A 21,628-nucleotide genomic window follows, 5' to 3' on the forward strand; every position below is an offset into this window, starting at 1 on the left:
CCGTAGAATCAAACAGTAAACACAGACACCTGCATGATGACAGGGAGACACGACCCCTCAGACTGTCTGTGTGCAAATATTTTGCTCTTCCAAAGCTGCCATCAGGAAGACGCTAATGACAAGGAAGATGATGATGATGAGTGTGGCATTGGGTAGGGAAAGACGGGGCGGGCAAGGAGAGAGAATAGGAGATCAGATCCAACAGATTTTTCTTCTCCAAATGTTTATGATCAAAGCTTCCAGCGAGGCGTTCAAGCCTTTACTTAGATGTCGCAATGCCTATTTTTAACAGAACGATACCAGTTTTGAATTGTAGTCCTCAGGGCAGTGGAATGATTCTAAGCGGCTTGTGTGGGCTACATTTTTATCGAAAGAACCACCACTGCAGAGAGGGCAGATAAAATTAGTACTAAATGTTTAATGTTATTGCTAGCATATTAGTTTTAGGTTCAATCCAGGAGAAAGTCATTTTTACTTGCCTGAGCGTGCTTTATCATATGTCAAGGCGATTTATATAATCAGCATGTACAGCATATTTGTGCCCTTTCTATTGAGTGTGTAGCCTACTTTTATTTTATAAAATGATGATAGAAATGTACTGTTTCTGGTCTTGCTCTTATCCTCGGGATAGCTTGATTTCAGATTTGCTGGTGAGTCCTGCAGAGGTTGGACGACTGTACCCCATCAGCACAACGTAAACCTTTTCACTCCAGTTCTTGCTCTGGCTCCACCAGGAAGAAGGGGCCTTGGCGAGTAGGGCTGATGGGCAGTGGTGGGGGCCCATGACAAGGGTCAAGGGCAGAGAGCACTGCAGCCAGCATTGTGAGGCCCAGAGAGCCAGGGCGGGTGTCAGCCAGTTGGCATGGCATGGGGCAGGGCAGGTGCGGTGGGCACGGCTGGCGGAGCGGTGAGTTAGGATCAGGTTTAGAAGCCCCCGGAGGTCAAGCTGAGGAGCTTGGATTTTATTCTAAAGGAGCCAGGAAAGGATGGCTTCAGGGCTGTGTTTTGGAGATTGGAGCTAGCAGTCCTAGACTGGAAGGACCAGAACAGGAAGGACGGGGCAGGGAGACAATTTCTAATGCTGCCATAATCTGGAGTCTGTAACAGGAGAAAGGTAGAAGCGGAGGAAAGTACAGGACAGGCTTTGTGGAGAATAGAAGCAATAGAACTCATGAACAACTGCCCTGGATCTACCCCATCTTTTTTTTTTTTAATGTCTATGGGGAAAGAGCAGAGAGAAAGGGAGACACAGAATTCAAAGCAGGCTCCAGGCTCTGAGCTGTCAGCACAGAGCCTGACGTGGGGCTTGAACTCATAAACCTCCAGATCATGACCTGAGCCAAAGTCAGATGCTTAACTGAATGAGTCACCCAGGTGCCCCATGGATCGACTCCATCCTTTGCCCCATCACCAGGGACATCTTTGGGTTCTCTTACATGCAGCTTTGCTCCAAACTGTGATGTGTGTGGGGGGGGGTCCTCTGATCACTTTTTTCATTGGAAAGTAACACATGCTCAATAGAGAATATTTAGGAAACACACAAAAAAGGTAGATAAGAAACAAAACAAAGCTCACTCACACACACACACACACACACAAACCCAGTCACACTGCTCAAAAACTTATGGCATATTTGTTTTTACTATATTTTCTAGGCATTGAGATTTGTTTCTGTTTATTCTTTAGCTTAATCATAAAGCACTGGATACATAATTATGTATTCTATTTTTCATTTACCTATGGCATTTTCATTATTATACAGAAAACGTGTTTATAAACATCATTTTCATTGAATAGATCATATTTCACCAAATGATAAACATCGCAATTTACTAAACTATTTCCCTCTTGTCAGACATTAATTTCCATGATTTCCCTCCTGTAAAAAACACTCTAATGAATATCTCTCTGTGTAAAACTAGTTTATAACTTAAGATTGATTTCTTGGGATACAAGAATAGAAAAGGAATTTACTGGGTCAAAGGGCATAAATGTTCTTGAAGATTTGACCTATATTTCAAAATTACCTTCTAAAGAGGTTCAGTCAATTCATACTCATTCTAGAAAAGTCTGAAACTGCCTCTCACGTTGCCATTCTTTGGGTAAGACTGGAAATACTTTCGCATCAGTTTGTAAGGGAAGATGGTATCTTAGTATTTCAAGGACATCTTTGATTATAAATGTATTGAATATTACTGTTCCTATTTCCTCCTCTGTGGGCTGGTTTTGGGGGGCCATTGCTTCACATTTTTGAGCGTCTCAGCGTCCCCACCATCTGTTATTTGCTGCTAATAGTACGAGTTTGAACCCTTTGTCTTATTCTTTCAATGCACTTCCTTTCGTTGCTTGCCTTTACATTTTTGGTTTCTTTGTTGATGTCAAAATATTTAAATTTTTAAACAGTTAAATCTATTGGTCATTTTCATTTAAGATTTCTTTTATCTTCTAAACATAGCAAGTCTTTCCGTCTCAGAAGATTGATAAATATTTCATTTAAGTGTATTTTTAATGGATAAATTACCCCTAACCTTGCCTTTTCACTAGAATGTAGATGGTGTTTAAGACAGTAGGTTGGTCAGTTGGATAAGAATAATGGAACATTCTGGACTAGACTGACTTTTCAAGGCCCCAGACTGTGGATGAGGGCTTCTGGATGCTAAAAGGGGCACATGGATGCTAAAAGAGGTGCTCCTGGGAAGCCAAAATCCCCTCCTCCCACATCTTGGCAATAGCATCAAATTTTGCCCTGCCATTGGGAGAACCCATGCAGCTCATCCCTCAGCCCCAGGTCCCTTTTTCTCGGTCTTCAATCACCCAGTCTACCATCATTTCCATAAAAGGACCTTGCACTTTGCTTTAAAAATACACTACCATTTCTGAAAGTATCTGTCTCACTCTCTCACACATCTTACCCATATCGATGACGGCCCACATCGCGGATGAGCCTCTCGGAGAGGTAGGCGCCAATTCGGTCCAGCTTTTCTGGAGCTGAAAGGGCGTAGAAGGTCAGCTTCTCCATGTTGGTCTTCACCAAGCCATCCTGCAAAAGACAGGCCCTCACGTCTCACCGTGGCCATTCCATGGCTAGAAGGATTCAAGTCTCAAAGTAAATAATGTGTCAATTTCATCATCATGTAGCAGAATGCCATTATATGTGTGACAAACTCCCCAGGTGGGTTTCAGGGATACAGAGATGATGAAGGTAAGGTTCCTGCCTTCCAGGAACTCACAACTTAGCCCAAAGTATGCCAACTATAAATGAGAATGGTGGTATAAGCGTACATATGTGTGTATGCATGTGTCTGCAAGTGCATGTGTATATATGTATACATGAATGTATAAATACGCACGTGTGTGTATAAGTGTGTATACATACGTGTGCGTGTGAATAACAAGGCTTCCTTGGAAGCAACTCAGAATTAAAATACGCTGATATCCAGCACCAAGACATGACTAGGAAGAAGGGCAGCTTAGCCGCAGCTAGGGAGAGAATTCTCCAGAGGAGGCTGGAAATGTGACCCTTCCACCATCCGTCAAGAAGCTGTCACTGATTTCCAGAGAGCAAGTCAAGAATATCAGATCCTGACATTTCCCAAACCACGCATCCCGTAATGCAGCCTGAGTGGGGAGTGGCGGCTTGGAAGCCAACAGGCCAGCACCTCCCCACCCGCTCCGTGTGCTTACACCCAGACCACCTGACAGGTACCAGAGGGAGCCACAGAGAAGACACAGGCTCCTGAGCCAAAACCCAAAACGGAAACACTCACACTAAACGGCAGAGAAATAGTAGCTTCAAGGGGGTTAGCAGTTCAAGGAACCATCACTCAGAGAGGTGTGGGCGGGGAAAGATGTCTCAGAAACATCCAGATCTCGCCTGCTGGCAGGTCCCTGGCCGCCTCTCCCCACTGACCAGGGTCTGAGCAGGCCCAGCGGAGGGGTCGAGGAGACCTGCCTCCCCCCTGCAGCCCTGGCGGGGGTGAGCCAGCAGGAGGGGAAGCCGGGCAGAGGCAGCACCCACCTCCGGATCCTCAGGGAAGATGTTGTCAACCAGCCTCTTGTACCGGGGGCGCAGAGCGCCACAGCAGCCGCACACACCTGCAATGGCGACCAGAGAAACGCGTGAGCGGGGCCTCCCAGGCAGGCTGAGGGGGCTGGGAACCAGGCCAAGGGGCTTGTAAGGAGCCAGACGCGGATGGAAAACAGAAAGGTCCTTCCCCCAGAGTGCCAGGGCCCCTGGGCGGGCGTCTCCCCCGACTTGCACACATTCCGAACCTTTGCCTTTTCTGGTTTGGGTCTTTTGCTGGGGGGGGGGTGGGGGTCAAGGGCAGTGGCCTCAGCGGACGTGATGCCAGCACACCAGCACTGGTTACGCTGCCAGGCCGCGGGGGAGCATTCTGAGGGGTGGGAGCTTACCTAGGGTCAGGTGCTACCCTACAGATTTCCTGGTGCCCTGTATGCAGGTGGCTGCGCGCACATGGGCTCTCTCTCTCTCTCTCTCTCTCTCAATCTCTCTCTCTCAGTCTCTCTCTCAGGCAGCGCTATAAACCTACCTCCTACAGCCCAAGAATCTCCCTGGCCTCCTGGGAAGGTGGAAACAGCCTGGAGGAGTGCTCGTTCCTCCCAGGGCCCCCCATTGACTCCCCACTTCTTATATTCTCTGCTCCCCAATCTCCTCTACCATTCTGTCCCCTGGGGCCGGTTCCATCATAGAAGGTTAGAAGAAACTATGATAAATTAACGTTACCATTAATTATTAACATCTGAAAATGCATCTTTAATGTGGGTGTACTGCGGTGTGTGGAAACCACAGTGTTTCCAGCTGGGGCGGGGACTCGGGGGCCAGCCAGGCGGTGGTCCCACATGCCAGCCCCCCCCCCCACCCCGTGAAGCGTTCACCAGTCTGTGGCAAAACAAAAGACTAAGAACAATATGGTACATTTGTAGAAAGCCGAATCTATTCCATTTAGAAGACTGTCTGATATGCCCTCTTTCTTTGTCTTTTGCTGCTGTGAAATGATGGTTCGAGGAAATCAGCAATCAGAGAACAGACCTTGGGAAAATGAAAAGCTGACTTTGGATCATAAAAAGTTTTCAGCAGACAAAGGAAATGGAACCATCTGGGAACCAACGCTGTTCAACCTTCCTCTGGCTGCAAGGATCTCTCCTTTCACATCCCAGCCGCACCTCTCACTGTCCCGTGGGGGGAGTGGGTACTCTGGAGGGGAAGGGGGGGAGGGCAGGGAAGGGCCTGGGAAAGTCCACCCCCCCCCAATAATTTCTCCCTCATTCTACTAATTAATGCTTAATTCTGCTTGTACAAACTCCAGTTGAAATGCAAATGCACTCTGGAAGGATCAAGCCTATTGGTCATTCAGAAAAGAATGACTTACTTTAGTGGGAATTAGTTTAATCACACAAAGAGCTTCACAGCCTCTGAGAAAGTGGCTCTCTGGGAATTTTGACTGGGAGGGGGTGCGGGGCGGCAGTGCCAGGAGGAAGAATAGGCAGAGATTTGGGTTGTAGGGGTGACTTGGATCCAAGGGAATGGGTGCCAAGGGGACCCCAAAGGAGGACTGATTCATGGCCCCCTCGCCCACGCTTCGGGTGGCTGCAGCCCAGCCCCCCACCTGCTTGGGGACAGGACAGCAGAGACAGGCCCTCCAGGCTCGGGCTCGCTGGGCTGGCCTGGCGTCTCTGGTCCCCTCTCTGCCCACGCCTGGGAGGAGGTGTGAGTATCCAGGCCTCGGGGTCAGTTCTTACTACGGAGCAGCTCCCGGGGTGGCGTTCTCTGTCTCCAGCCTCCAACCCGGGACTTAAACCTGTCCTCCTCCCCCGCTTCGGCCACCCTACCCTCTGCCCACGCATCTTCCTAAGATGCCCCCAGGATGTGCCCTCACCTTCCTCACCCCCCGGGGACACAGGCCCTTTGTGTTTCAAGGGAGTGAGGAAAGAGCAACGCAGAGAACTTAGGGCTGAAAAGCCCCGGTGTCAGTCCCTTCCTCGGACATTTCTGAGAGGCCAATGAGGGAGGGCCTGCACGGGACAGAGGCCAAGCTCCCGGTTGTTAGAAACTGACTTGTCGAGTGCATACCCATTTGGGCACTCAGGATAGAAACTTCTGTGCAGGGACAGCCAGGGGGCCTACAGGTCCTGACTACAGCAGCAGGGCCAGGCCCGCTAGTGTCTCGGTCTAGGGCTGCTGGTTCAGCTTGGTCTCCTGCTCTCCTGTGTTCTAGAAGGGGAGTGCCACAGGATTCCTTCTGCTTCCTTCTCCGACCCACGGGCCTCTCCCTGGAGTGCACAGGGGCCTGGAGGAGCCCCAGACAGGGCCCTGCTGGGAGCCAGTCAGATCCAAGGCCCCAGGGCACTTTCCCACCAGACAGGGAGATAAGGAGGCCCAGAGAACTGCAGCGGAGAGCAGGTGCCTCCTATCAGCAAAGTCGCCATGGCCTCCGGGTGCGTCCTGACTTCCATCCAAGGACTTCTTCCTAGTCTGGTTTTGCTTTCCTTCCTCCTCAGATGCCTTGAGAGCTTAGGACGCAAAGTGGTCAACAGCATGGCTTTTCCGGTCAAATCCCAGCACCGCCTGCCGCTTCCCAGATGCGTGACCTTGAGCAAGTTAAGGACACTGCATGAATGTCCTGGGCTTGTGGCATGAGGCTGTTGTGAGGCCAAATTGAGTTGATAGCTGCAAAGCCCTTAGAGCAGGCTCACCAGCATGGCCCTCCCCTCCACCTCCCCAGACCCAGAACTGCCGAGCCCTTTTGTAGCTGCCAGCTGGTACGTCTTGGTGGAGCTTTCCTCCACGCTGTCCTCACTGACCACTTGCTCAGCAACAGTGACCAAGGCCAGCGGACATCCAAAAGCCTGAGGAGTGAGACTCAAGGCACATTCCTTCAGATCAAACCTCATTGGCCTGTGGCTCTGAAACACGTACCACTTGCTCAAGGCAGCTCTATGTATGTGCAAGTCACAATAACTTGACCTCCACCTCTGGTGACTGCCAGCACCCTCCCCAAGCCAGCGGCTCCGAGAACCTTCTTGCTCAGCACTAACTCTGCAAATCCCAATGCAAATGTGACACGCCGGAGGCTCCCGAGACAGAGCAGAGACAGATGCTGCAGAGATCAAAGCAAGGGGGTCACTGGAGAGAATCCACAGGACTGGCTCTCAGAAGGGCCGTCACTAGCACAGCTGCTGTCGTGCACTGAGACAGGGAAACAGAAGGGACATGAGAGACAAAGCTGGGTTTTCCTTTGCTTCTTTCTGGGCTTCTAGTCTTGCCAGGACCCGAATCCCTACCCTACTCTACACATGCCTCGTAATGCAAATAGCATATGTTCTCCTTGTGATGCAAGGAGGTAATGATTTCTCCAGAATAGATAACATCTAAAGAAGGACCAGGTGACCAAGCAAGCCATCATATGCGTATTCCAGAACACGGGTGTTAGGCATCCCGATGCCCAGGCCCCCCAGCTCCGAGAAATGGCACCTGGGTCCTCACCTTTGTTCTCACTGATTCTTGGATGCCTGACAGGACACACACACCAGACCACTGTCCTCTGTAAAAACCCCCAGACCCCAAAGAGAGCCAAGACTCATGCCCCTTTTTCTTTCTGACTCTCGGGGATGGTCCATCTATATCTGCTCTCTCTGCATCTTCAATAAACCCGGTGTCGCCTCTGGCTGGCTCATCATCGTGAAGCCAAGGACCCTTTTGCCTGGTCTTGCAGGACCTCCCAGCTGGGTCCTCAGACCCAGCCTGCTGGCATCACCCTGGCGGAAGCAAAGGTAGACTTCAGTGAACTGACAAGCACTTGGGGTTGGTGGGGTGGGTGTGGGGCTCTGGAGAGCAGAGCTGCATTCCCCAAACCATGTTCCGAGAAGGGTCAGGAAAAGGGTTTAAGGACAAATAAATATATGAAACTGAGTAAATATATGAAATGTGAAAGTATGCATACCAAATCTCCCTATTCCAGATTCACAGTGCAAATCAGCATATGAAAGCCTCTGGGAGATCATAAGGTAAAGGAATGTGTGGAACTTTGTTCAAACCAGCATCTCATTTTTTGCAATTACAATGATCAGCTTGATGAATACTTAAAAAAATTTTTTTTACATTTATTTATTTTTTGAGAAACAGAGTGAGACAAAGCATGAGCGGGGAGGGTCAGAGAGAAAGGAGACACAGAATCTGCAGCAGGCTTCAGGCTCTGAGCTGTCAGCACAGACCCGAATCCACCAACCATGAGATCATGACCTGAGCTGAAGCTGGACGCTTAACCAACTGAGCCACTCAGGCGTCCCCCTCCTTGGTGAATACTTTTAACATTCTTTTTCCAAGGCATATGCACTGCTTACCATAATGGGATAGAAAGGTATATAGATGTAGTACCTTGGAAACAGCGCTATTTTTGGATTTGAAAAGGACTGGGTTCAAGTCCTGGGTCTGCCATTTTATCTGTGAGACTGTTTCCTCATCAATACATTAAGAGGAAAAGACTTTCCCTGAAGTACAATTCTGTGACTGCCACCCCAGAGTTTGTCACAGAATCTAGAAAGGGCAAGATCGCCTAGAGCTTTGACGGTCAGGGGGAGGGCTGCTCAGAAGAGGAGGAGCAAGCAAGATGTGGGGTAGGATTCACAGAGGTGAAACACACAGTGGGTGCTTTATTCCTTACGTGTCAGGCACAGTGCTAAAACACTTCACAAGCGTTAGCTCGTTAAATCTTTACAATAACCCATAGAGGGCACTATTTTATCCCCATTGTACACCCGTGGAAACTGAGGTTTCAAAAGGTTAAGTTCCTGCCTAGAGTGACACAGCTGATGGGTAGCAGGCCAGGATTTGAACCCCAAAAATCTACTTCCAGAGGCCATGATGTTCTTAACTACTCTACCAGGGAGGGGATGGGTTGTCACGGAGCTGGGAGTGCTGGAAGCTTCTATGGAAAGAGAAGAACCACGAAGGCAGTGTGCCCTGAAGGAGAGCATAGGTCACCCCAAAACATGCCTCTTTGACATAAAAATTATTTTGACCTGAAGGTAATCAGGAAGCAGTGAATGTAGAAAAAACTGTCCCTTTTCTGCATAAAGGCAGGAAAATCTCCTTTTGCTGAAGGCACCAGAGGAATCTGCAAACTTTGAGAAGCTCACCCATATCTCCCTAGTTACTTCTTCACTATTGTCTTGTCAATTCTTCACAAATTTCCTGGGTTGGATTTTTTTCCCCCTACAAGGTATGAAAACTTCCTGCTCTGGTCATATCTTAGGGTCTCCTTCTCTGGTGAAGGCCCCCGTGACCGTGTAAAACTTCAAATGTATGTGCTTTTGTCTTGCTAATCTTTGTCAGTTTAGTCTTATTTATTTTTTAAGGTTTATCTATTTATTTTGAGAGAGACAGCACGGGTGGGGAGGGGCATAGAGAAACCAACTGTACCCATGAGATCATGACCTGGGCTGAAATCAAGTGGGATGCTAAACCAACTGAGCCACCCAGGCGCCCCTGTCTGTCAGTTTAATTTTCAGACCCAGGCCTAGAGGGTCAAGGAACACCTTTTTCCCCCCTAAAATCTCCAACTGTGACGTGCACACGAGTCATCTGGGGAACTCGCAGAAGGGCACATTCTGGCTGAGCCCCCGCACCGGCCCCCCAGCCGCTCCCCGGTGCGGCGCTTGGAGTGTGTGAGCCACCAGGGCTCAGGGGGTCAGGCGGGCTTAGGCTGAAGTCCCAGCTCTCTCCATTTGGAACTCTTTGACCTTGAATAAGTTACTTAACTTGAAAGCCAAGTTTCCTCACACGCAGGATGAGGACGCAGGATGAGGACGGTTAAGGTTCCCCCCCAGGGGGCTGGGGTGGGGGTTAAGGGATACCTCGGCCCCCTCCATCCTCTCTCTTCAACTCCTTTGAAGGAAAGACCCGAAGACCAGGCTGGGCCAGGCTGAGGACAGCTTTGAGCAACAGGCTGAGTGTAGGTGTTGCCTGGGCTACCAGGGAGCTCTGGGAGTGGTGGGCAGTAAGTGACAGTGATGATCAACCCGGAGGTGGCATGCAGGAGTGGACACAGAGATATTTAAGGCAGAGATAAGTGAGCGAACAGCCCCAGGTCGGGGCGGGGGGGGGGGAGGTAAATACCTGGAGTGAGGGATGCTCTCCGGATGGGAGAGGGAGCGGCAGACTCAGCCAGACCGAGGGACCCCGTGGGGAGGAGAGGACAGTTCCACCCAGGACCGAGGGCTTTTAGGCACAATGATGGAGGACCAGCAGCACCCTCCACTGCACTGGGCAAGACGGAGGTGGCTGGGGCCAGGGGAGTGGGGACATCAGGTGGCATAGTGTCTAGCAGGCAGTTGGTGAGGGGGCCAAGGGCTTGTGAGAGACACCAAGGCTGGAACTCTGAGGCTGGTCAGCCTAGACATGAACCCCAGTGCTTTCAGACAGGATCCAATTGCTCAGGGCAAAAGACGGCTGCCTTGCACTCTCCCTCTGCCGCTCTCTTCCCATTTCCCCCTCCCACTACTTTTCTGTAAAGCATTTCACTTTTTCCTCATTTCTCTCACATTCCCGAAAGCCCTCCAACTAAGGCATTTGGGACCTTTAGGCGGCTCACATTGGTCACAGAAACATGCCCTTATTAGCACCCTGCTGAAAATCAAAATTGTCTGCTCAAGTGATACGATTATCTACTTTACGAGATGCTAATAGCTGATAAACAGTCTTCTAGAGGGCATATTCTTTTTTTTAAAAAAGCTCTATGGCCAAACAAAATAACCACTAATGGTAGAATCTTGGAGGCATGGGGCAGGGGTAGAGTATTTATATGAGGAAACCAGTATACAGGTGTCTGAAAACTGATCTGCTATGTGGGAGTTCCTCGTTTGATTCTTAAACCCTTTACATACGTAGTTTTAAGGAAAATTAGGTAGAGAAGCAAAACTAATAGGCTTGCTCTTTGGGGGCAGAGAGGAAGTATAGAAAAAGTTCATCATTTTTTGTTTGTTTTGAAGCAACCAGGGGTAACTTTAGAAGAAGAGGGGAGGACAACTCTGAAGCCATATGGCTGACCCTATTCTGACTGGAGGAAACACAAGAAAGAATCACTGAGGAAAATAAACCTAGTGCTATTTATGTACCATCTTATGCGCCTCGGGTTAGAAAGGGACCAGTCATATAACTAAAGAGATATTTTGGAATCTCAGCGAGAGGGCAGAAAGCCTCGAGCAGCACTCTGCACTTCCTGGGCAAGTGATCAGAGCCGAAAGCAGGAGATAAAAGTCTCCTCTCTCGTGAGGGAGAGAGCCAGCTGGGGCTCGGCCAGGAGCCCTGGCCTCTAGGTGCCAAAGCAGCCAGGGTGGGGCAGGGGGTGATGGGAGCCCACAGGCACCGCTAGGAAGCTTCCAACAGAGGAGAGTGGATTCAAAGTAGCCACACTCAGCCAGGGAATACACTAAAGAACAGAAGACATTTAAAAGAATTTGCAAACAGTCCATTGCAACAGGGATTCAGTGATACATTTATATGTATGTGTGTATATATATATATATATATATATATACATAAAATCCTGCTACGGATAATACTTACCTTAATGTTAGTACCTAAACGTAGGTGGAGTTTAACTCACCACCACGTGCCTGTAAATGAACCTGTTACATTCTGAGACATTTTATTTTTGAGGCAGAAGTACTTTCCTTTCCCCTTGGGCTCTCCCGTACTCTCTGGGGATCACATCTGGCAGCTCCGACCACAGGAAGCTAAACATAAATGTGTTAAGGATCCTCCTCTGTCTCTAGGACCTGTCTTGCCGAATATTTTTATACCTATTTTAAGAAAGAGAGGGGAAAATGATATGGCCAACTTCACTAGTATGTAGCTGCTGTGGGATTAACGGTGTCCAATGACAGGATTTCAGTGGCTTCCTCGAACCTGAAAACTCTAGGAACAGTCACACCTGCCCCAGGGGCTCTCCCCCTCCCTCCTGCCATCTCCCTATGGCTCGTTCTTCCCTAACTGCACAACCCTGCCTCAGGGCCCTTGCACTTATCATTTCCCCATCTGGAACATTCTTCCTTACTTCCTTTGGGCTCTCCCACTTTCCCCCCAAAGATCTCTGCCCAAAATGTCACCCCACTGGGGAGAACTTCCCTGACCACCACTCTCCTATAATTCTCTATCTCTGCTTCAGTCCTCTTCACAACCCTCGTTACCAACCGACACCCTTTATGTGTGCCCACACTCTGCCTCCCCCACTTGCAGGTAAGTTTCTGGAGCGAGAACCTTGCCCATTTGTCCCTGCCTAATCCCAGAGCCTGGACAGGGTCTAACCTTTTGGGGGAGGGGGCCGATGCTGGTACATATCTGCTGAATGAAGAATGAGTGTGCGACTGGGCAGAAAAGGAATCACGAATTTCAAAGTCAGTAAGGTGAGGACCAGGCATTTAGCAAAAGACCTTGGTTGGCCTAGCAGGGCCTCAGGGAAATGGGCGTGTTGGAGAGCGACCAGCTCTTCTGGGGTTGCCACTGCCTATGCCTCTTTTTTTTTTTTTAATGTTTTTTATTTATTTTTGAGAGACAGAGAGAGACAGTGTGAGCAGGGGAGGGTCAGAGAGAGAGGAAGGTACAGAATCTGAAGCAGGCTCCAGGCTGTGAGCTAGCTGCCAGCACAGAGCCCAACACAGGGCCTGAACCCACAAACTGTGAGATCATGACCTGAACCGAAGTAGGACGCTTAACCAACCAAGCCACCCAGGTGCCCCTGCCTATGCCTCTTGGAGCTGGGCTCACTGGAGCCAACCTCCCTCCAGGTAGTGCGGGGAGGGAGGGGGCGAGGGGGCGGGGAGCCTGGAGTCAGGGTTCCTTGTGCCCCTGCCACACGCTGCCTCCCTCTCCTGCCTTGAGCCCTGATCCTCATCAGAATCACCTTTGAGTCTCTAGTGGGGCCAGCGGCGTTGCTCTGTGACCCTGGCACACAGCCGGGGGCTGACGCGCTGGCCCCGCTCCTTGCTGCCCAGCGTGTGCGGGCGGATCTCGGCGCTGCAGGCCGCCTCTGGGGACTCGGGACCTCTCACCTGCCAGCAGCGTCTGTGTCCCCGCAACTCCTACGTCCTCAGCCCCGTTTCTCCTTTCTGCTTCCCTGATCCGGTCCCCTCCACTGATCTGTCCCCTTGACAGGAGCGACCCACTCACCAGGGCAACTGGGAGTCTGAACAACAGAAAATCCCCAACGCTAAACACATCCTTCTTTTCAACATTTGGGCCCTGTTAACACAGCGTCATCTGCCAGCGCCCCTGAGATACAGCGTTCATTCCTTTCCTTCCTGTCCTTCATCACTGCCCCAGCTTCTCATGTGCTGGTCTTTAATATTAAACAGCAAACAAGAAAACCCACATAAAAAAAGCAGGGTTTACTACCTTCTCTGTGCTTAGCACCACAACAAGCACTTTACAAATGTTTAGTAGAATACTCATCACAATGCAGTAAAGTATGTAGTTCTATTCTTCTCTTTTATAAAGAAGCAGGATCAGAGAGGTTAAGTGCCCTGCCCAAGGTAACACAGCATGTGACATTCTGCCATGAGGCTCCTCTAATTCTCCCTTCACTTTCCCTAACATATATCCTCCGCAATTTCTCAGGTCCATCCCGTGCTTTCTTTTGCCACAGCCCCTGTGCCAGGATGTCTCCTCGGCATCTGATATCCAGTCCTTGTAAGAGACGCTTGGCCGGTCTCCTTGCTTCAAGTCATTCTCTGTGTAGGTTTGAGGTCAGTCATTGCTTGGTTTAGTTTCACAGCCGAGCAGTTCAAGTGGCTAGCCGTTATTTAGATGACAATGCTTCCACTTTGGATTCAACAGGGGATGGCCCATAAAGTGGGGGGAGGGTCCTTCCCCCGCAGCAGGGGGCCTCTCACCCAGGCTCCACTCCTGCTGGTCCAGCCGCCAGAGGCCACACGGGCTGTAAGCAGAGGGAGGTCTGCAGAGAAGCAGAGGGAGGTCTGCAGAGGAGCAGAGAGGGGAGAGGGTAGCCATCTGGCTACGGACCGGACCGCCCCACAGCTGCAGATAAGGGCGTGTTTGGGCCGAAGCTGGAGATGGTGCAGGGGCAAGAGAGGCAGAGCCTGACACCTGTCAGGTCCTCCTTGAATGACCTCCATTAATCACACCCCCGCTCTAGGCATTTGCCCCGGTGCCAGCTGCATTACTGTACCATCTCACAGTCTTCTTCTTCTTCTTCTTTTTTAAATTTTATTTATTTTTGAGACACAGAAAAACAGAGCATGAGGGGGGGTGGGCAGAGAGAGAGAGATACTCACACACACACACATACAGAATCTGAAACAGGCTCCAGGCTCTGAGCTGTCAGCACAGAGCCCGACGCAGGGCTCGAACCCATGAACGGTGAGATCATAACCTAACCCGAAGTCGGACACTCAACTGACGGAGCCACCCGGGTGCCCCGTCTCCCAGCCTTCCACCACCACTTGCTCCACCTAAGTCATTCCGGTGACTCATGCTTTCTTCCCCCCACATAAACTGTAAATTCCTCAGGTCCCTTTCCTCTGACTGCAGTACAGTATCCTGAGTCCAGCAGGCCCGGAGGAAAGCTGGTGTGACGTATAATGCCTTTGATCAGCGTGAGACCCAGAGAAGCCACCTCCTCTCCTGGCCCTTGGCTTCCTTTTTATAAACATCCACCGCATTATCCCCATTCACCAAGAAAAATGCCTTTTTGCTCAAAATAGTTCGTATTTATTTTCTTAGCTTTGCAATCCCCTTGTAAAGGCAAGGCCTGAACTTGATCACCCTTACCAAAGCAAACTGATTCTATTTAAGCGATTTACAATAAAATTTCGCCCAGGGCTGATAACACAGACACCCCTTCCAGATGAATTGGAGGAAACAGAACAAAGTTCGGAGAGAAAGGGGCGTCAGACTTGAGAGCCTCCGGAGACGGCCAGGCCGGTGTCCAGCTGATGCTAACTGACCCAGCACGTCACACAGTGCTTGTGCTTGCTGGGTGCGGTGGGGGAGAAGAGGAAGTTTAAAATATATAGTTTCTGTCATCGAGGAATTTACTCTCTAGTTGAGCCCACACACATTTAAAGGTCATGATGTGTCACAGCGAAACAAAGGAGTCCATAAGCCTGAAGAAATCCCTGGGAGTTTAATGAATCCAGGAAGGCTTCCTGGAAGAGGCAAGATCTGAGCTGGCTCTCTAGAGTGAAGTATAGCTGAATCCACAATCAGAAAAATCAACAGTTTTCCAAAGAGGAAAAATGTAAGAAAACCAAAAATGTTCTATCTTCTCTTTTGCCTTTTTATTCTTGCTTCTGATTTTAAAAGGAATACACACCCTCATGTGTATACATGCATAAAACAGGAAAAAATAAAAATGAATGGAAATATCACTTACAATCACACTATATGTGATGATTAAAATTTTAGTGTGTTCGTCCTAAGGGTTCGTGTGGCTGGTAGATTCTGTATTAGACAGCAGAGAGATAATGGGGTGTTTCTATCATCACAGAAACTTCTATTCGGTGGCACTATATTAGGGTGTTTTCATACTGCCTTTTCTCAGATCAGTTCATTTGTGTTAGACAATGTGGATATCTTGATTTGAGGGGTCATAATGTTCCATGAAAATTCTTTTTTTTTTTAAGTTTATTTTTTTAATGTTTTTTATTTATTTTTGAGAGACACAGAGAGAGACAGCAGAAGCAGGGGAGGGTCAAAGAGATAGGGAGTCACAGAATCCGAAGCAGGCTCCAGGCTCTGAGCTAGTTGTCAGCACAGAGCCTGAAGCGGGGCTCGAACCCACCAACCATGAGATCATGACCTGAGCCAAAGCCAGAAGCTGGACACTTAGCCGACTGAGCCACCCAGGTGCCCCTTAAGTTTATTTTTGAGAGAGAGAGAGAGAGAGAGAGAGCCCCGCACATGCAAGCAGGGGAGGGACAAAGAGAGAGAAGGACAGAGCACCCGAAGCAGGCTCTGTGCTGATAACAGAGAGCCTGATGCTGAGCTTGAACTTGAGAACCTCGAGATCATGACACTTAACTGACTGAGACACCTAGGCGCCCCTCCCCTCCATGAAAATTCTTGCAGATACAATTGTATGTTTTTATTTTTCACAAGTAATTCTCACTCCGCTTATTTCTTTTTCAGTTTCCTGTTAGGTTTGGTGTCCCTCCCCTAAAATTTGGTGTGTTTGTTTTAGTGTTTGTTTTGGTGTTTGTGCATATTTTTATTTTTATTTTATTTTTATTTTTTAAAATTATTTTTAAATGTTTATTTTTGAGAGAGACAGAGACAGAGACAGATCGGGGGAGGGCAGAGAGAGAGGTTGACACAGAATCTAGAGCAGGCTCCAGCATGGAGCCTGATGCGGGACTTGAACTCACAAACAATGAGATCATGACCTGAGCTGAAGCATACTTTTAAATATATGCATAGGGGTGCCTGGGTGGCTCAGTCAGTTGAGCCTCCGACTTCAGCTCAGGTCATGATCTCACATTTGTGGGTTCGAGCCCTGTGTTGAGCTCTGTGCTGACAGCTAGCTCAGAGCCTGGAGCCTGCTTCGGAATCTGTGTCTTCCTCTCTTTCTTCCCCTCCCCGCTCATGCTCTGTCTCTCTCTGTCTCAAAAACAAAACATTTTTAAAAAGTTAAAAAAAATAAATATATGCATAAAATTGGGATCATCCTATGTAGCGTTAAAATCTATTGTCTTCTCTTTGTATTGTATCTACCCTCTTACTAAATATTTTTCAGAACCTTGTTTTAAGCCACTCACTACTGCACCTTTTGACCAGACTTTGATTTATTTAATCCTTTCTCATTGTTGTTGCTAATTTTTCATTATTCTGAATGATGCAGCAATTTGCCCTTGGTAACGAAAGCCGTGAAGGGCGCCGGGAGAGCCTGCTCCGGTTTCACTGTTGGTAAGGACGTCAAACAGCGACCTGTGGACTAGCGGTGCCATGGCGAGGGCGTTGGCAGGGGCCAGGCCCTGTCTTCTCGCTGCTCAGGAAGCCTCGGGAGTAAACAGACCAAGAGGATGTGCTGACAAAAATGGGCTTGAGAAAGGAGGCAGGGTCCAAGTTTCAGGACGGATTTTATTGGAAATAGAATTAAATAGCAGCTGAATTCTCCCTGGGGAGACAGTTCAGGCCAGACTGTGTCTAACAAACCAGTCGCTGTCAGCAGCCTGACCTTTTGGAGTGCCCTGCGTTTCCGACACACTCGCTGCTCTCTGGCCAATCTTGGTGAATCTGATTGCCACCCTAATTGAGGATGGGAATTAAAAAAAAAAAAAAAGAAAGGAAAAGAAAAAAGAAATGTGTCCAATTGATTTCACATCAGGCTTCCATTCTTTACTAACTGTAAATTTCCCTGGGCTTCAGTATTGCTCTTCAAGTGAGAAATTTATTAAAAATAAACAGAATGTTGGGGCGCCTGGGTGGCTCAGTCCGTTGAGTGTCTGACTTCAGCACAGGTCATGATCTTGCAGTCTGTGAGTTCCAGCCCCGCGTCGGGCTCTGTGCTGGAGCCTGGAGCCTGTCTTTGGATACTGTGTGTGTCTCTCTCTGCCCCTCCCCCCAAAATAAACAAACATTAAAAATGTTTTTAAAAATCCAAATCCGGGGGCACCTGGTGGCTCAGTCGGTTGGGCGTCCAGCTTTGGTTCAGGTCATGATCTCGTGGTTCGTAGGTTCGGGCCGCACGTCGGGCTCTGTGCTGACAGCTCGGAGCCTGGAGCGTGCTTAGGATTCTGTATCTCCTCTCTCTCTCTGACCCTCCCCTGCTCACGCTGTCTCTTTCTGTCTCTCAAAAATAAATTAAAAACATTTAAAAAAATCCAAATCTGGGTAGATACACATCACCCCTCAGAAGCCCAAGGACAAAGCCCCAAGGAGAAGCACAAGTGAGGGGGTGTCATGTGAGCGCAGCAGCAACTACCGTGTTTGGAGCCTGTCTGTACCGAGCGCTGCGCTGAGAGTCCACTTGGCATTTGTTTGTTTCACCGTCACAGAAAGTCTGTGGGGTTGACACAGTTTTCCTCATTTCACAGATGGCACCAACCCTAGACTCCTATCCACTACGTTGGTTTGTGGAAACTAGGACACTGAGGTCTCCCTCAGACACCTTATGTTGCTGATAGGCAAAAACTGAAATGAAATATATTCGACAGGAACATAAAACACATAATCAGGATCGTACTAATTAAATATTACACATACACAGAGCAGGACTGCTAAGGCAACTAGAGATGGGAAAGTAGAGGAGATTAGTCTGAACACTATTTAAAAGAGAAGGATTCCACTGAATTATGAGAAAAAGAGGGCTTTCCACGTATCAAGAGGGGGAGAAAGCACACACTGGCCTATTATTATCATGGGCCTCGGTTACGCACTTTACGTTTTAAAAAAAGAATTCCAGGAGGTTCGTATTATCACTTTTCAGATGAGAAAACCAAAGCTCAGAGAGGTTAGTTAATTTGACCAAGATCACACAGGGAGCAAGGAACTGAGTCAGGAACAGAACAAGAGAGGCCCTCTGACTTTGGAGCAATGCTGTGCGTAAAGATTTGAAGAGCAAGTGAATATGTCAGGCAAGGGTTTGAAGAAAATGTGCCCAAGTAAAAAAAAGATAATTTCTAAGGTGGATTATTTTCTTTTAAGTTATGTTTAACTGACAATGAGATCTGAACCAGTACTGCAGACCGCACTAATGTCGGTTTCCTGATGTTGATACTCAGTGACACTTACATAAGATGTTACTGTCGGGTGTGACTGGGTAGGGTACACATGCCTTCCCCGTACATTTCTTTGCAACTACCTGTGAATATATTTTTCAAAATAAGTAGTCTTTTGGGGCACCTGGGTGGCTCAGTTGGTTAGACTTCTGACTTCAGCTCACATCAGGAGCTCATGGTTTGTGAATTTGAGCCCCACATCGGGCTCTCTGCCGTCAGCGCGGAGCCTGCTTGGGATCCTCTATCTCCTTCTCTCTCTCTGCCCCTTCCCCACTCTCTTTCTCTTTCTCAAAAATAAATAAACATAAAAAAAAGTAGTTTCTTAAAAGTTGGCATATAACGAAGGCGGTGGTTACCTGCAGAGGACCTTGACGTAGGGCTCTGATTCGCTCCTGGCGGCACAGGACCATTGTCAGGCCAGAGCCTCTCTTACTGCCATCCGAGCCACCAGCCAGCCCCACACTGGGTTGGCTACAACTGGAGGGAGAAATAGGCTTGACAACACGTACACTGAGCACTTACTATGCCCCCCACCAAAGGCTGCCTGGGTGCTAACAAGACACAGGTCTGGTTTTCTGGACTCTTACAGTCTAGTTGTAAAGGCCCAACCAATAAATAAGATGTAACCCAGCGTGGGTGGACTCATGTTTCTCAAGAGAAGTTTCACGTGTTACGGCAAATCAGGGAAGAGTGCATGCTCCTCAGGCCGGGTGGTTAAGGAAGGTTTCTCGGGGGAGGTGGGATTCAGGCAGAGCCTTGAAGGATGTGGGCCTAGCAGGTGTACACTGCAAATAGAAACTGTCAGAACAGAGTGACAGTTCTGTATGTTATAGCATAGAAAGAAGGAACTTTGGAATGAAGCAAAACCCGGACTTGGAACTATGTGACCTCAGACAGGCCATCCAAGACCTCTGTGGGTTTCCTTGTCTGTGGGAAATGAACTGAACCTTAACAAGAGCTGGCACACAGTAGGTGCTCCATAAATGGGAGCTGTCTGGTTCTCTTATTTCATAAGCATTTTTCTTGTTGCCAAATTGTCATCATAATCATTTTTTAAATTATGTTCTTTAAAAAATGTTTATTTATTTTAAGAGAGACAGTGTGTATGCATGAGTGAGCATGAGCCAGAGACGGGCAGAGAGAGAGAGAGAGAGAGAGAGAGAGAGAGAGAAAATCCCAAGCAGGCTCCACACTGTCAGTGCTGAGCCCAATGTGGGGCTTGAACCCACGAAGTGTGAGATCATGATCTGAGCCAAAATCAAGAGTTGGTTGCTAAACCGACTAAGTTACCCAGCACCTACATAATCATCTTTTTAAATGTTTAGTTTTGAAGGAGAGAGAGACAGAGTGTAAGCAGAGGAGGGGCAGAGAGAGAGGGAGGCACAGAATCCAAAGCAGGCTCCAGGCTCTGAGCTGTCAGTACAGAGCCCGATGTGGGACTCGAACTCATGAGCTGAGATCGTGACCTGAGCCGAAGTCAGGCACTGAACCAGCTGAGCCACCCAGGTGCCTCCATAATCATCATTTTTAATGTGACTTAAAATCCCAGTGAAAAGATGCAAATCATTTGCTGAGCCTCTCCTGTATATTTGACATTTATCTTATTGACACTTTCATGCTATTAAAAATGTTAAAACAAGTCCATGTACATTGCAGCTTTTTTTCCTTTTCTGCATTATTTCCTTAGGACCGTTTTCAGAAATTGAAAAAGTATCTTGTAGGTGAGGAGGAGTTATCTGAGGTTTGGTTGAAAAGCAGGTGTGAGAGGGTAAGAATTGTGTATTAGGAAACCAGCAAGAGTAATCTGGACGGTTGAATTTGAGTTTAGAGAGAAGAGAAGAAGGGAGGCCATCAAGAGAAGGAGCAGGAACCAAGGCATCGGACAATACGGGCCAGAGTCCTGGTGAGGGCAAGGAGAAGAGAAAGGAAGGGCCCCATGAGCCACACCCTTAGCAAGAACAGCCCGAGGCCATGGCTGACAGCACAGAAGGGGGAGGCAGAAGTCCAGTGCTTGGACCTCGTGACCAAAATGGGGACCCCGCCCGCACCCCCAGTAGTGCTTCATCGGCCACACACTGGCCCTGGAAATGGGGTGAGAAACTCGGCCACCACTGTGACATGACAGTTTCAGAAGCACCTCATCAGAGCGACATGCCACGTTTGGGATCAGCCATGAAAAAGAAGGTGAATTGAGGCCAGAGTCTGAAAACTATCCAGTAAAATCAATGCACTAAAAGCAGATAAAAATCTGGAGGGAAAACAATGGAGAGATGCTTCCAGCACCAGAACTCCGATTTTCCAGATGTCTGCGGATCCCGGGCACAGGAAACACGCTCACCGCCATGTTTGTAAACAAAGGAACTCGGAGTGAACCCCAACCACCAGGCTGCAATGTATTCAAGTAAGTAATTTAAGTGCAAACCTCACCGGCATAATTTGGAAGACTAGGTGACAGCATGGAAACCCTTTAGGATGGGGTGTTTAGTGAGAAAGGTGTACACTAAAGTGTGTCCCCAGTATGGCCCAGAGTATGAAATTATGATTAAATCAGGACAGGAGGTGAGCAGGGAGCAGGGTGACCTGTTGGGGATGTCAAACCACAGTGAATTTTCTCCTTTTTTTTCATGGCCATGAACGCTGCACATTTGCATTCTTTCCCCCAATTTTGGGTCAGTGAATCTGACTAGCATGCTCTGTTCCCTCTGAGCCGCTACTCCCTTCCCTGTTCTCACTTTCATTCCTTTCTCTGTTTGTGGTTGAAGGACAGCCCATCCCCTCTCCTGGCTGCGGAGGGGCGTTTCTAATTTATAGAATGCTGCCTGCTATTTACCACGTTCCTCCTCCGGGGTTAAACTTTAAAATCACCCGTGGTTAC

General features: G+C 48.6%; 1 protein-coding gene across 5 annotated transcripts in view; it reads right to left on the reverse strand.

The window, feature by feature from the left end:
* EFR3B (EFR3 homolog B) overlaps positions 1-21,628 on the reverse strand; it is an 86,600-nt gene that overhangs the window by 45,115 nt on the left and 19,857 nt on the right. For 4 of the 5 annotated variants that reach the window (XM_029938188.1, XM_029938187.1, XM_029938185.1 and 1 more), the window contains exons 2-3: positions 4,019-4,095; positions 2,913-3,040 (exon numbers count right to left, since the gene is read on the reverse strand). In XM_029938188.1, the coding sequence (XP_029794048.1) occupies positions 2,913-3,040; positions 4,019-4,095 (205 nt within the window). Of the gene's footprint in view, positions 1-2,912; positions 3,041-3,767; positions 3,785-4,018; positions 4,096-21,628 lie in introns of those variants that run through there. The other variant, XM_029938189.1, reaches the window with a different exon arrangement.

The sequence above is a fragment of the Suricata suricatta genome, chromosome 4, assembly GCF_006229205.1.
Source record: "Suricata suricatta isolate VVHF042 chromosome 4, meerkat_22Aug2017_6uvM2_HiC, whole genome shotgun sequence".
Classification (NCBI taxonomy): domain Eukaryota; kingdom Metazoa; phylum Chordata; class Mammalia; order Carnivora; family Herpestidae; genus Suricata; species Suricata suricatta.